This window comes from Solenopsis invicta, chromosome 2, assembly GCF_016802725.1.
Source record: "Solenopsis invicta isolate M01_SB chromosome 2, UNIL_Sinv_3.0, whole genome shotgun sequence".
Taxonomy (NCBI): Eukaryota; Metazoa; Arthropoda; class Insecta; order Hymenoptera; family Formicidae; genus Solenopsis; species Solenopsis invicta.
In genome coordinates this window covers 728,442-745,149 of record NC_052665.1, presented here as the reverse complement: position 1 = coordinate 745,149, position 16,708 = coordinate 728,442, and the positions used below count along the sequence as shown (strand labels likewise).

General features: G+C 29.4%; 2 protein-coding genes across 2 annotated transcripts in view; both read right to left on the bottom strand.

Annotated features, from left to right (window-relative positions):
* The window catches only part of LOC113002998 (alpha-tocopherol transfer protein-like), a 39,792-nt gene that overhangs the window by 7,448 nt on the left and 15,636 nt on the right, over positions 1–16,708 (bottom strand). The window lies entirely within an intron of this gene.
* LOC105198304 (alpha-tocopherol transfer protein-like) lies at positions 11,330–16,162 on the bottom strand. Its single transcript, XM_039459715.1, has 5 exons — positions 15,916–16,162; positions 15,072–15,425; positions 12,720–13,083; positions 11,757–12,018; positions 11,330–11,656 (listed from the first exon to the last, which is right to left on the bottom strand). Exons 2-4 carry the CDS (start codon positions 15,353–15,355, stop codon positions 11,761–11,763), a joined length of 906 nt encoding a protein of 301 aa, XP_039315649.1. The 5' UTR covers positions 15,356–15,425; positions 15,916–16,162; the 3' UTR covers positions 11,330–11,656; positions 11,757–11,760.

The window sequence follows — 16,708 nt, the reverse complement described above, 5'->3', positions numbered from 1 at the left end:
CTTGGCCGTCGATGTTGATGCATGGCCGCGGTAGCCCCACGATTTTTTTCGCTTTGGATTATCATAATGGATCCACTTTTCATCGCCGGTTACAATACGATGCAGAAAACCCTTCCGTTTTTGCTGTTGGAGCAGCTGTTCGCACGCGAAAAAACGCCGTTCGACGTCTCTCGGCTTTAATTCGTATGGCACCCAGTGTCCATGCTTTTGGATCATTCCCATGGTTTTCAAACGATGTGAAATAGCTTGTTGAGTCACGCCCAATGAATCTGCAAGCTCCTGTTGCGTTTGAGATGAATCTTCATTCAGTAATGTTTCCAATTGTGCGTCAAACTTTTTCACCTGTCCGGGACGCTCCTTGTCTTCTACGCCGAAATCACCACTTTTGAAGCGTTGGAACCATTCTCGACACGTTCTTTCACTAATGGAAGCCTCACCATAAGTTTTTACAATCATTCGACGCGCCTCAGCCGCAGATTTTTTGAATTGAAGGCAAAAAGCAAAACTTCCCGCAAATGACGCTTATTGGGCACAAATTTCGACATTTTTGATCACAAAAAAATATATAACGCCGATAAAAATTCACAACTGCAATGATAAGGAATTGTTGCCAGATGCCCAACCTTACATTTAAAATTTTTGATCTAACGTTTGGCGCCAGCATTTACCGCTGGCGCCATCTACTGGAAAACGGCGGTTTTCAATTTGTACTCCTAATAACATATGTTTTCTTACAAGTATTCTTATCTTGTTCTTTTTTTGAACATTTACTTTTATTTTATCTCATTTATTTTAAATTAATCTTCAATTTGTATTATCAAAAAATATAAAAATTTAGATTTATATTTACTGACAAGAAAGGTTTGCGAACACGGAAATTTAAAAAAATCTGAAATTTGGTGTACACATAGAGGAGTCCATCCGTAACACAAAAATATTTTTTATTTGTGCCCAATTTCAGTTTAAGGGGATGAAACACCCTTTTACAAAAGATCGGTTTTTTTCTTTCTAAGCGAATATTGTTGAAACTATGAGAGATAGAAAAAAATGTTCTGAATAAAAGTTGAATAGTTTGAAAAGTACTTTAACAATAATTAACAATAATTAACAATAATTAATTAACAATAATTAAAAAAAATTTTTTTTTATTGTTTAACGAAATACCCGCATTACCCAACGTTTTTTTTAATTAAAAAACGTTTTTTTTAGCCAAATTAAAGCTTATTTTTATACAAATTCAACCATATATAATAAAGTGTCATTCCTATGTACCATTCTTGAAAAATAATAAACTTCTTATATTTGCACGCTATACGCACCCTGTTCGTGCGCTCGATTTATCCCGCTCATCGCGTATTACGCGAAAGAGTGTTAAAGACAAATGAGTATAGTACAAAAAATATTAAAATAAGAGTTTTTTAATAACAATAATAATTGAAATAATAAAATAATAATGAGTTTTTTGAACTTGACTGCTAAAATTAGTCAAATATCTTTGGCGATGTTAAAGTATGTACGTAATACTTTGTACAATTAAAAACAAGTTATGAATAAAGAAATTATTATTTTTGCAAAATATCGTTTATTTATGCACTATTATGCTATTTTATTACATTATTATGCACAATAAATAAAATTTTTCCTGAAATTCTATTTTCTAACGTTTAATAACGTAGAATCACCTTGATGTCTAGATTAAAAACAAACTCGGTTTGTTTTCGCTTTGCGAGTTATTTGGCGCGACACGCGACCGCGCCTCTTAATTTTGCATACCAGACGGTAAATAAGATATTGTCTGGAACTCTATTTTTCAATGTATAATAACGCAGTCACAATGATAACTAGACTGTATTTTGCATACCAAACGATAAATAAGATTAGATAAAGAGATTTCTTGAAAATCTATTTTCTAACGTTTAAGCTATTTGCGCAAAATCTATTCGTGCAAATAAATTCATGTAATTGCGTCTTTTGAGTCATATAAATATGTCGGAGAAAGTATCATTTCCAGTTTCATTTGCGACGTCAATCAGTTACCATTCTGTTGAAAAGTTAGTAATCATTACTTGACAGAAATTTCTTTAAAATGACGCCGTTTAATGTAGCAAACATAATAAACATGTTAGCTACTACGTTTCAAATTGGGAGTATAACACAAACACTTATTACACCAATGGAAATTGAAGTACATGACAAAATTAAAAGTATTTTACAAAAAACTCAAGACACACGTTTAGTAATATTGATAGATCATAATTACGTGCTTGATTTTGACGATCCATCGGAGCCACATACCACGCAAATTGTAGAATATATTACGCCTGAAGAAAAAGAAGAAGATGAAGGCAGTTTCGAACCTGAACAGTGCATTGTTGATGATGAAGGAGGCGTAGTTGACTACAGTTATAAGAGAAATGCTGTGGAGTTTTGAAAAAGTGGAAAAAAGGCCTGTAGAACTTTACGTGCAGTACAACACAAGTTCCGCAAGGTTAAATCTTATCAGCAACTATACAGGTGGGAAACTGCAAGTATAGCAAAAGGTGGAACAAATGCAGATAAATTTGCATTTATTACGGAATATATACTGCACAAATTTCAAGAAGCTTGTGATAGAAAATCTATTATTCATGATATGAATTTAAGATTATGGGCCTTGGAGGCAAAGGATCAAGTGGATCTACCCGAATTAAGGACAAGTAAATTGTGGATTTGGAAGTTTAAAAAAGTACACCGAATTGTTTTTCGAAAAATCACCACATTCCAAACGCAATTTACATTAAAAAATGGAGACAATATATAAAATGTCGCAAAAGAATTTGTTACAACTATAAAAGCTAATCCCAGCTGTAGGACCAGAAGAAGTTTATAACGCAGACGAAAGTGGCTTCAACCTTGAAATACATTCTGGGCGGACATTAGCGAAATCAGGAGAGAAAATAATTGAGGCATCAGTTCAAAGTATATCTTCAACAACACATAGTTATACCATTATGCCACTTATTTCGGCAAGTGGAAATCTTCTTTCACATCGTTTTGAAGGAGTCTACAGGAACATTTGGACCAAGAGTGGAAGAAATTCTATTTCGTCCAGTTAACACATACACTCAGGCTTCCAAATCAGGAAAACTCACTGCAGAACATTTCAAAACTTGGTTTACCGAAGTATATTTACCGAATACTGGTCGTAAAAGCATACTTTTACTTGACTCATGGACGGGACACTGTCCGAGTCAAGTAGTTAGAGCAAGTAGTTAGAGCAACATATATCACAAGGTAAAGAAGTTACATTTTTCACTATTCCCAAAAAGACAACGGGTATCATTCAACTCTTAGACGTCTTCGGATTCCGAATTTGGAAAAACTTTGTGCGTACATTTTCGGATAATGTAATTCTTTAAGAGGAAGATATTAATTTGCACTCCCGTAATGAAATAATTAAATTACAATCCTTAACACATAATCAGTTTTCTTGTCCTAGATTCAAAAATCTTTTCAAATATTCGTGGTATAAAACGCGGATATTTGGAAACGCGTCCCGAACATTTTCAAAATCCTGTGGAATTTTGTTATTTTAAAATTGAAAAGCATATACCTAAATGTAGTATTTGTGGAACAGCCGCTTTAATGCGCTGTGCATGGTGTGGCGAGTATTTGTGTTTCAAACATTTTTATGAAGATTATCATTACTGTAAAAAATATAATCCGTAATTTTTATAGTAGCGCTTTATACTAGATAACTCTTACAGAATACGATCAAACAACAAAGCATGTACAATTGTTTACAAGTTACAAATAAATAAATAGAAGTCAATAAAAGTATAAATTACACAGAAAAAACTTCTATATATAATTATTTATAATTATATATATATATATATATAAAGTTTTTTCCGGGTAAAAAATATTTTTATCTTTTACTTATTTGTATCGTACCCTTCTAGAGTTATCTAATACAAAACGCAGCTACTATTGTACAAAAATTACGGATTATATTTGTTATTTAAAATAATGCATACTTATAATTATATAATTTTAATATATGTAGGCATATTTTGTATGTAATCATATATAATTATATATATGATTATATAATTATATAATTATATATGAAAACTATATGATAGTTACATATAATAATTGCACATTATTTTCTGTAATCATTATACATATACAATTGTTAAAAATGTAAAAGGTAAAATATTTAAAGTGTGTAGAAATGTATATAGGTAGAGAATAGGGAGATAAAGAATAGGTAGCTATCGCGTAGAATTGTGTGGATGGATGCATGGATTTTAGAGTAATATTGTAAACTAATGTAAGACCCCTTCTTGGCAATCTTTTGTAAGGGGAAAAGAAATATACATCTATCTACATATACAACTGTAAGCAAATATGTATGGTTACATAAAAATACGTAAAATTATATATTTTAACGTTAAAAAGTAGAGTTTCACCTTTTTTATCGTGCGATTTGCATAATAGTGTAATAAAATAACATTGAAGTAATGTACGTTGCTATTATTATGCTTCGTCAATGATTTATTTTAAATACTTTCATCTTTTATGTCGTCGTCAGTATACATATAATATTGTCGTGCTTAAATAATTGAAAGCTATGTGAAATGTATGTTAATAATAATTAAATATCTCTGTTTGAAACCATTTGAATAATGAAGCTGCTAAACAGACTTTAAATATTTGATGAATTATACTGATTTTTTTTTTATTTATAAGAAATATCACAAAAAATGATTATGAAAAGTGTGAAAAGGGGTATGGAGATTTTCATATAAATTTACGAAGAATAAAAAATTAATTTTAGGGCTTGGTGATAAGAATAACTTGAACAATACGAATATTTTCATTTTTATCTATACTTAATTGCGTAGAGCAAAAGAAAACGAGATGCAACTTCCGTTTAAACGTTTTCTTATACGTGTAACCATTCTCGGTAGTTATTTTGCTGAAAAGAAAATGTACATTTTCTTCAAGAAGTGATTTCATCCCCTAAAGATGTAATTTGGTAAAAGCAAAAAATAATTTTGTGAACTATTCTACTTACACACAATATTTTTAAAAGTTTACTGAATTTTCGGGTTGCCTAACATTCGTCAATAAAATACATTGACCATTGCAATCAACTGTTCTACAGTCAAAATTAAATAAACGATATTTTGCAAAAATAATAATTTCTCTATTCATAACGCGTTTTTAATTGTACAAAGTATTACGTACATACTTTGACATCGCCAAAGATATTTGACTGATTTTAGCAGTCGAGTTCAAAAAACTCATTATTATTTTATTATTTCAATTATTATTATTAACAAAAAACTTTTATTTTAATATTCTTTGTACTATACTTTTTTTTTTAACGCTCTTTTGTGTAATACGCAGTGAGCGGAAAAAATCGAGCGCACGAACAGGGTGCGTATAACGTGCAAATATAAGAAGTTTATTATTTTTCAAGAATGGTACATAGGAATGACACTTTATTATATATAGTTAGATTTATATAAAAATAAAATTTAATTTGGTTGAAAAAAAATTTTTTTAATTAAAAAAAATCTGGGTGGTGGAGGTATTTTGTTAAACAATAACAAAAAAAATTTTTTTAAATTATTGTTGTAAAGTACTCTTCAAACCATTCAACTTTTATTCAAAACATTTTTCTCTATCTCTTATAGTTTCGACAATATTCGCTTGGAAAGAAAAAAAACAATTTTTTTCAAAAGGGTGTTTTACCCCCTTAAACTGAAATTGGGCACAAATAAAAAATATTTTTGTGTTACGGGTGGACTCCTCTATGTGTACACCAAATTTCAGATTTTTTTGAAATTCCTGATTTGCGAACCTTCCTTGTGAGATCCGCGCGCTTACAACACGTTCCTGAGAGACTGGAGGGGTAGGCCGCCCAGCGGCCAGCCCGGCCCGCCTGGCAGCACTGCGTTCATGATCGAATGCTGCGGTGATCGTTGGTGCAGCATGAATGTAAAAATAAGAAAGGAACGTAATTTTTAAAATCGGTACCCTAGGCGTCAATGCAACGCATTATACATTTTGTTGCATTAGAAATAACGAGCGTTTGCAATACTTATTGATTTAACTTTCTAGAAACGATAGAACGTTAACTAGTACGCTAGTGCAGAAATCTGACCTGCAAATGTGCACTATACAGCGGACAAAATTATTGAGTTAACTACTTTATTTCTGAAAGTTATACGCCCGGTTAAATTAAATTTTTTACTTGAAAGTCGTGGTAATTGTTTACCACAAAGCAATATTAATCGTAAAAAAGTAAGTGATTTCCGTGTTACAACACGATTCAATTGTCGATTCAAGCACGAAGAAAAGAAAAAAGCTGAAAACAGATTGCGCGAGTCGGACGTTGAGCATTTCTGATTTATGGTTTTTGCTTTCTGTTACAAACAAATCTTTGATTCTAAATTTTTACTTGTAACGAAGAAGAATACTGCTGATTTATGGCGCTTTTGTTAGGATGACACCGGGGCAGACCGCTCTCTCTTCCGTCCCTTACTACGCTACTGCACATTTGCGTTTCAACGCTTACCTTGTGGCTGACAAACAACTAAAGAAACTCAATTAAGTGTAATGATGTATGTGAACATATATGTATATATACAAAAAGCCGTTGTATTCTTTCGAGTAATTTATTTACGTAACAATTCTTTATAGTCTTATGCATGCATATTGTGTGCGCGCAGAGCATGATAATATCAAGATAATTATAATATTATAATATATTATAATATAAATTTTTTTTTGTTTTTATCTTATAATGTGTAAATGTTGATATAACTTATAAACATTAAAATAATTGTTAAATAAGAGAAATATGATGGAAAGCAAAATCAGTTTTATTTTTGAAAAAACTATCGAAAATTTCCCACAATTATTGACATGCAAATAGGACAAATAAGAGTCAAATACAAAGTATAATAATTATTACACAAAAGTATTTTTAATATGCATTTATTTCATTTCCGTTTAAATCCTATATTTCTTGATATCTCTTATTTAAAAACTGTTTTGTATTTAATACTTTTTATTGATTGGGAGAACGTTAAAATATCAAATACACTAAAGTTTTTCAAAAAGAAACCTGGTTTAAAATTTTTTAAAATTTGAAACTTTTTTCTGAATTTATATTAGAATATCTATTATAACGAAAATAACTTAGATTACTTAGATTACATCAAAATATTTAAAATAAAATATCTAAAAATAAGCTAACAGACTAAAGAGGTTAAAAAACACCATCCATTTTGGCAAGACACAGGTCCATCCAATGACAAAGTAGAGGGGCAGAGGGGGGTGTTGATGTCATCAGCTGGATTTTTGCTTATTACTGTATGTACAATACACGATTGAAGAGATATTATGACCTTATTTGGCCGATACGTCCTCACTATCGACAATTTTTTTTGTTTTTTAATAAAAAAGAAGTTGATCTTTTTTGTTTATCATCTACTAGTGATAGACCGTTATTTTGTTATCTGTTACTGAGTAACCGTTATTGAAAAATAACTTCAATAACCGTTATTAAATTTGGAAAATAACGGTTACCGGACTAAACAGCTGTTTTTAACAAATTACAATTTTACAAGCATAATAATGTCAATATTACATTTGTCGTACAATAAATTTTATAAACATGTCGATTGATTGTAGACTAAAAAAATTCTTGAGTCTTTAGAAAGCTTCTATCCTGCAGCCAATCAACACTCAAATATGATTGTGTAGGGCGAATAACCTTATTGAGGCGGCCACAATTAAAATCTTAATACGTTTTATTATTATTATTGTTATTATTATTATTATTTACCATAGAATTCATCAATTTTTTTCTGTATTTTATGTTAAATTTTATTTTGTTTATTAAATATGTTATTACTTTCATATTTAAAAAAAGTTTAAATTACATAATTTTGTTTATATGTATGTATATTTTTAAAATAAAATACAGTAAGGAGCAAAAGTGAACACACATGTGGCATTTTAAGAAAAATAAATTTTTATTTGATATATGCACTTAAAATAAAAAACAAACAATATACATTATATAAAGTATAATATTTTAGTATATTACATTATATAAAGTATAATAGTTTTTCAAAAACATTTTAACCATCGTGATATTTTTATTTTTGTGATTAATACAAATATTTTTCGTGTAATCGGTTTTGCACCATAAGTCAGTTTAAATAAACATTTTAGTTTTGTAAACATTTAATATTTCATCCATATTCCTTTGGCTTTCATAATGCCTCGAACACGCTTAAGCATACTTGTCACAACACTTTCACAATATTCTAGCGTAACAAAGTACCACTGTTCTTGCACTCTTTTAAATAAATCATTCGTTTTTATTGACGGAGCCTTATAGTCATTCATTAATTTCATTTTTAAGTATGCCCAGATATTTTCAATAGGATTTAAAACTGGACTTTGAGCAGGCCACTCCATTGTTTGAAACGGTTTAGACTAAAACCAATTTCCCATGCTCTTCGCAGAATGACTGGAAGCGTTATCATGTTGGAATGTAAAATCATACTCTGGCATCGGCATGTTGTCAACCGTTTCCAGTAAATTCTTTACTAGAATGTCCTTATAACTATATTAGTTTATTGTACTTTGAATTCGATGTAATGGACTCATACCATACGCTGTAATACATCTCTATATCATAACTGAACCTCCGCCAAATTTAATTGTCTGTTTAACATGACGCGGTAAAAGAGGTTCGCCTTTCCTTCTCCAACACCAAGAACGTCCATCCGATAAAATTCTATTAATTTTAAACTTGTCAGAGAATATTACGTTCTTCCATTGTTCAATATTCCAATTTATATATTTTTTTACAAATCCCAAACAAGCTTTAATATTTTTATTTGAAAAAGCAGCTTTCTTTTTTTTTCACTTGACACAAAATTAACTTCCTTTAATGCTCTTCGAGCAGTCCACTTGCTGATCTTCTTCCCAACATTCTTTCCAATAATTTTGCAGCCATTGATGCTGTCGCAGCAGCTTCTGATGTAATGTAATATGTTAGTCTTCTCTTATCCTGACGTAATAATAATTTAGGAACGACCTTCGGATAATTAGGACGACCTTCAAAAGATGTAGGAACATCGCTGCAGTATCGCTTACGTATTTTTTGCATTATTGCCTAACTGACGGCAAACATTTGGACAACTTTTCTCGTTGATAAGCCACTTTTTAATTCCAAAATAATATTATTCCTCACAGTTCTAGACAGTGGCCCTTTATGATAATATAGTAATCCATCATACTGCTCGAATAACGATAAACTAACTACTAGAGTACTCTTGCTCACATTGTCAGTAGTTGTTTACAAAATCTAAAGTTTACGGTTTTTAAAGACAAGAGTCTTAAGGCGGAGCAAAACCGATTACACGAAAAATATTTGTATAAATCACAAGAATAAAGCTATCACGATGGTTAAAATCTTTTTGAAAAGCTAAAACTTTGTACTTTATACTATGTATTTTATTTGTTTTATATTCTAAGTGCAAATATTAAATAAAATTTTATTTTTCTTAAAATGTTGCATGTGTGTTCACTTTTGCTCCTCACTGTATGTAATAAAAAAAATAAAAAATAAAAATTTCAAAAATAATATTTTTCTGTTTTTTTCTTTAATAACAATATTTTAACTTAATTATATTAATATTTTTTTTGTATAAAATTTAGCTTAATTAATATGATAGATAATTAGTTAAGATTTTCTAATATAGGTAAATTATTGTAAATTATAATGTGATTAAATACTAGTAATCATTTAATCTAATACCTGTTGCAATAACCAGTTATTTTAAAATAACGGTTATAACCAAATAGTAAAAATAATTGTTTAGCCCATCACTATCGGCCGTTTACTGATTTATTAAAAAAAATCATTGGGGTTTTCAATGCCTTCTACAATCTATGCAAAGGATTGTTTCGGATAGTTTAGGATTACACTATGCATCCATTAGGTAAAACATAAAAGTATGAACTACAAAATAATACTTAGAAGAAAGTACGGTAAGACAGGGTAGTTAAGCTTTAAGAATTATTAAAAGCTAGGTTTTCATAATTAACAAGTCATCTTTATTTTTACAATACTCTTTGAACATTTGTCTTTCAATATATTTATCATTAATCCTTAAACACACCAATTCTGTAAAATACAGAAACACATTTTCGGGTCTGAAAGACTTTTCCAAATTTGAAAAGCTATAACTTTGATTACAATCAATATTTTTCAACAATTTTTTTTTTAATAAAAGTTCAGAATTTTAGGCGTGTGACTGCACAATCGGCATTGCCAAAAAACAATTTATTGAAAAGTTATAAAGGAAGAACCTTTAAGCAAAAATGAAAAATTGGTCAAAAATTCACTTTTCCTTCAAAAAATCATATCTTTGCAACAAAAAACTTTTAAGGACTTTCAAATACGGCGTTTTAAAGCTAAAGAGTCACACTTTTAAAATAAAATTTGGCAAAGTCATTTCTTTTAAAAAGTATAATTATGTAACATGGAGAATATGAGGTAATTTTCGGCATCTAAAAATCCACTTAAAAAAAAAATCATATTTTTGCAACGCAAAACTTTGAAAAACTTTACAATACGGCGGTTTAATGGTAAAGATTTATATTTTCAAAGAAAAAAAAATTATATCATTGTCATTTCTATTAAAAAATGTACTTATGTAACAAAGCGAATATGAGGTGTTTTTTATTAAATCGTGTCTAAAATTGAAAATTAATGTGTTTCATGATATATTTCAGAAAAACTTCTTTTTCTAGAGCATTTGATAGTATTCCAACTTTAGACAAAGTATATGTAAGTAACATCTGCGAATTGACCTGTTTGAATGTATTTTGTCCAGCTTTTTTATGTAAACTAGTCACAAAAAAAGTTTCACTTACACACTATATAGATCGCATTGACCCTAACAAAATTTTGCCGTTCGAATTCTAGTTGACCAAAGAAGTTGATCAACCATATCAATCGAAAGAGGAGATTTCAAACTTTTTTTACGTCTTGGTCCGAACCTCCTGTCTCGTTCCGTCTTCACACTTCAAGCGTTTGGAACTTCATGTGGGGTCTCTCAGACCTACTTACGTGTTTAAGAGTTAAAATAAAATTTTAAAGTATTATAAACTTTATTTAATTGAAGTCAAAAAGAGGCATTTTTCTCTATCTTGCCCGACGGGTAGGATAAGATAGATATTCCCGCGGGCAAGGTAGGATACCTATGCGTTTTTAGACCAATTTTTTTCTCATACGTTTTCTTGACTCTTATATAATTTTATTTTATACTGCTTTTGCTATCGTTTTTTCTTTTCTTTGTATCTGTCCGTTTTCTCGATATTATATCTTCATGTAATCATAAGGAAATCGCAAAAAAGTATAAATTGTGGTCTATTCTAAAAGTATAATTAGTAGTATAAAAGTATAAAAAGTAGTCTCAATAACGCAGCTATTTCGCTGACTCATGGGTAATTTTTAATGATCAAAGAGCCGCATCTAACACATATGCTTGATTGTAATTTCTGCATTTGAATCGCGCGATACAAGCGCTACCCCGTCTTACCTGCCTACCCTTTCTGGCCCCATTTACCCCTACTACAAAAAGAAATCCCATATAAAAATGTAAAAATTAGTTAAATAACCGTATTTGTATATATAATTCATTATAGTTGTAAATCTTATAGATTATACCTACAGCTTCAATCTATATCGAGTTTTCTAAAGTTACCCTCTACACCGAACAAATCATTCGCTGACTTGCTCTTGCCAATTCTCAACGCTTCGTTAACACGCCCGGTTGCTTCGTCCTGCAGGAACCATTCACGATAGTCTTCGAGTCGCTTTATTTGAATTTCGTTTAATTCTTGTATCGAACCTCCATTTCCAAACGCCTCATTCGGCAGGGCGTCTATCGGAATGTACTTGGAAAGGCTTTCCAACGACGAATGAAAATGTATCTAGAAAAGTTAAAAAAATTGAGAAAAATTTATCCAAATACCAAATGAATACCAAATAGATTATAGTAGTATTAAAACTTTAGATTAAGTTTTAAAATTAAAATTTTAATGTTATACTATAAGGAGATAGATTTTTCTACGTTTATCGATAACAATCAAAAATTACATAATTATAAGTTTATTTAAATCTATAAAAGTACAATTAAAAATAATTGAATCAAATAATTAAACAAAAAAAAATTTTTAATTAAGACGGGTCTTGGTGCTTAATAATATTTCTGTGAATTTTTACAATTTCCAGAGTTCATGCAAGCTGCGCGTCGATTGCGTGTTGGTATTGAAACATAGTCATAAATAGAAGCTGGAATACATAGTATCATAAATTAAATTGACAAGCAATTTACTTTGCTAACAAACATTTCACAACATTGTAAAAAATATTCTTTATATTGCAAACAATATTCTGGCTGAAATAATATTTAAAATAAAAAATGTTTTTCTTCACTTGTGCACATTATTAATCTTAATCTTATTTTTTGTTTAGAATTGTTTATTATTGTTTAAAAATAATGGTTTGTGATATTACATAATTTTTGGATTGTTATTATTTAATAAACTTATTAATTTCTTAAAAATGCGGATATTGAAGATAAATAATTACAATGAAACTTATTTTCAATAAAATTAATAGTTATATTTACCATGTTTATCATCTCTTTCTTCATAAAAGGTTTGACAATATTCATGAGCAATTCCATGGCAGGTGGTACGTTTATGACATGGATTTCTTTTAGACGCACTGGCATTGCCTCTTGAACATAGTATAAAGCTTTCTTGGCTGCCAATGGACTTATTCTCGCGACATGACCAAAAGATAGTTTATCAGCATTGCCAATAAAGACCAAACCATTGTTTGTATCATTCGTTAGAAAATGAATGTCGCATAACATGAAGAAATATTTGATCACTGCATTCAAGTTATAGTGTGAAGGATCATCATCCAGAAGTTGTGTATACACCATCGTGTAACCTTCTTTCGTTAGTTCACTCAGAAGGGAGTAAGCCCTTTTAAAATCAAATTAATTTATCTCAATTTATTAATATATTAGAAGGTATGAAAAATATTAATAAAAATATTCTTCATTACTGTTAAAAATTTACAATTATATGTAGTATAATTAGTGAATCAATATATTTTGTAAAATTTATTTTATTTTTCTGCATATTTTTCAAAATGTGTATATTTAATACATCAAATATTATAAATTAGTGATTTTATATACATGACGTTACGTCTATTTACATATCATTCCAAATATAACAGTTTGTGAGAGTTGTCAGAGTTTATAAGCGTTGTACATGCATGCATCTATATACATATAATACATACATATAACACATTTATTTATATCAGGGATGGGAACGAGTTACTGTATGTAACGCCGTTATTTGTTACTCGTTACTTTTTTATAATTTGATAATACTATTACAATTTTCCATAATAGTAATAGTAAGGCCAGGTTTAGAATAGTCACTTTTAACAATTAACTTGTTATCATTATGTATTACTCTTTAAAAAATATTAACTTGTAACATTTCTCGTTATTTAACGAGTCAAAGTAACGCGTAACTTTTTGCTTTACTTTTCCTCGTTACGTAACAAGTCAACTAATGAGTTACTTTTTTCAATAAATATTGCACAATGACAACAAGTGATTTGTTAAAAGTGATTGTTCTCCAACTTTAGTATTATTATTACTATAATAAATTTTAACGTCATTGCTAAATCGTTATTATAAAAAAACAAAAGTAACGATAAAGTAACGAAGAAGTAACAACTTGCCATCCATGATCTATTACTATTGTACATTAGAGAAAAAGAGGGTAATATGGCATTTTCATTTTATTGAATAACTTAGTTTATAATTAATATTTTCTATTGAAACTTGAACGATTACATTCAGAGTGTTGTTGTTGGACAGATTCTAGATTCAAAGTAATAAAATATTTATTATTTAGGATGTGATTTATAAAAATTTAATGCACTGCATAATCGGTGGAAGAAAAAAAGTGGTTGTAATATGGCTATGTAATATGGACAACCGTATCGGAAATTCTGGAGGTCCCAGGTTCGAACCCTGGCTGAGGTGATATTTTTTGCAATAAATTCTTTACAGTTTTTCAGGGGGGAAGGGGGGGAAGGGTTAATATAGATGCTAGTAAGCATCAAGTATTATTAAATTAATTTTAATTCAATAAAAGTGATATTACTAACTCTTATTCGATCATAACTGTGTTATATGGCCGAAAGTAACGGCGCGCAGTTTGGTTGAGTCTGAGAAAGTATATAAAATCACACTATATATAAAGCACTAAGATTTAGCTATGACCGAATAGGCCTTCTTATTTGAATTTGTACATATTTTTAATTTTTTATTGTTTATAATTTTTCTGATTTCGAATTTTTTTGGGTTCAGATGCTTTAGAAATACCATTAGAAATTTCATTAAAAATATCATTTTATCCCTATTTAACATTAAACAACAAGCATAAAATGATGTATCTAATGCTTCTAAACACCGTTCTTTAGAATGACAATTAATTTATCGAAGAAATATTTTGATATAAAAATTTTGCTTGATAAACCATATTAAAAAAATTCCATGTTATTGTTTTAACTTTGTATAACTCGAAATGTATACGGCCAAATAAAAAATTCAATAACAAAAAAACATTCAAGTATATGTACCTTTGTATGATAGTACACTGAAGTTTATGAATAATGAGGAAGTGTATGTAATTAAAGATTAAAAGTGTAGAAAAGTTTAGAAAAGTTTAGAAGTGCTCAAAAGTAAAAATGCTTTCTAACAATTGTCAGTTGTTATGTATTGGCATATTAGCATTACTAAGAAACGGCGGTTTACTAAACAAATAACTCCATAAGCAATTGTTAGAATACGTCACCTAATAACGGAAATAATAGGGTTAACTATATTGTCAACAGTAGCCATAATACCCTCTTCTCTTTTACTAATATGGATAAAATTGCTCACACGACTTTGAAGATTTGTCGTAGCTCTTTTTCACCGAGTGGATCCCGATTACAAAAAAATTCTGGTACATGCGTCCTAGTCGTGTAATAATTCTCGATTGTATTTTTAGCTGCTTCTATGTGATAATAATTACTGTGAAGGAACAAAGCGAGAAAGCTATCCTCAATTTTTGGTAAGTGGGGTTGTTTCTCGCACCATTCTCTCAGTGATTGTATATCGGATAGCTTCAATTGGGGATTCTTTTTCACTTCCTCCTCTAATGTGATTTTTCTTATTATTGACATTGAAACACAGTTTGAATTACAATAAAAATATATTTAACTATATCGGAATGTGTTTGAGTAGACAAAATATCTAGAAATAAATCAATTGTGTTAGCTTTATATTTGTTAAATTTATTGGATAATAATTGAGATAGAAAGTTTTGCAACGTTAATCAATTATTGATCCTAAAATAAAAAATTAACTTTTTAAATAGATAATTTTGATAAAAAATTATTTTTTAAACAATAATTAATAAAAAATTAATCATGCAAAGCAGGATTAATATATTGTACGTAATTTATATCTAATTACACTTTTAAAATATTTCAATTATTATAGATCAAGACTTGATCATGATTGAAATAGAAACTTGGGAGAAATTATTGTGTTGTAATTATAATATAATAATACTTATTATTAAAAAAGTATTTGAAACATTATAAAGAATACTTTAAAAGTAAATTTTTTTATCACCGGTATAAATATGATTATAATTATTATTATGTGTATACAGAGTTCATGATGATTAACGTGCCTGAATTAATTATGGCTTGTATGTAAGTATTAACAAATTTATTACCTATGAAAGATTACTTCAATATCTATTATCAATGGGCACTTTTCCTTTCCTTCACAACACTTTCTTTCGTGCTTTAATGTAATATCTTTAATGTTAGTGCAGGTATACTACCGAGCAGTCCACTAACTTAGCGAGCACTGCTGGAACTAGTTTACTGCTGCACATGCGAGTTTGATTTGTATTGTAAATTAAATTTAAATTAGACAAGAGAGTGGAAAATTATCTGTTGCAATGTGTATTTATAATACATAATTCCTATGATATAATACTATCATGATGCGCATACGTATGAACATCAAGGTTTCAACGCTTACTTTGTAGGTGACAAACAACTGAAGAAATTCAATTAAGTGCAATAATGTATGTGCACTAGTATATGTGTGCATACAAAAAATTGTTATATTTTATTTTACTAACTTATTTGCGTAACAATTCTTATTATAGTTCTATGCGTGCATATTATGTATCGCAAAGCATAATAATATCAAGATAATTAAATTATAATACAAATCCATTTTTGTGTTTATCTTATAAAGTATAAATGTGGATCCCACACAACACATGGACGTCCCCGGACGTCCAATACATGTCCACAAAAGTCCTTGTAATGTCCTAGTATCTCGTACGTCCATAGGATGTTCCAAAGACGTCCGAAGGACATCCTGTTTATCATAGATGCAGTTTGACGTTTGTAGGACATCCGCAGGACATATTTGGGATGATTCGTAATATTTAACATATTATGTATACATACATAATAAATATGCATTCGAAAATTGCGTTGTTCTTTATA

Excerpts from the sequence above, each read along its gene's own strand:
- LOC105198304 (XM_039459715.1), bottom strand. The coding sequence starts at position 15,355 with ATGTCAATAATAAGAAAAATCACATTAGAGGAGGAAGTGAAAAAGAAT. Across the intron at positions 13,084-15,071 it reads CGACAAATCTTCAAAGTCGT|GGCTTACTCCCTTCTGAGTG; the intron begins GTGAGCAATTTT and ends TGATTTTAAAAG. Across the intron at positions 12,019-12,719 it reads AGAAAGAGATGATAAACATG|ATACATTTTCATTCGTCGTT; the intron begins GTAAATATAACT and ends TAACTTTTCTAG.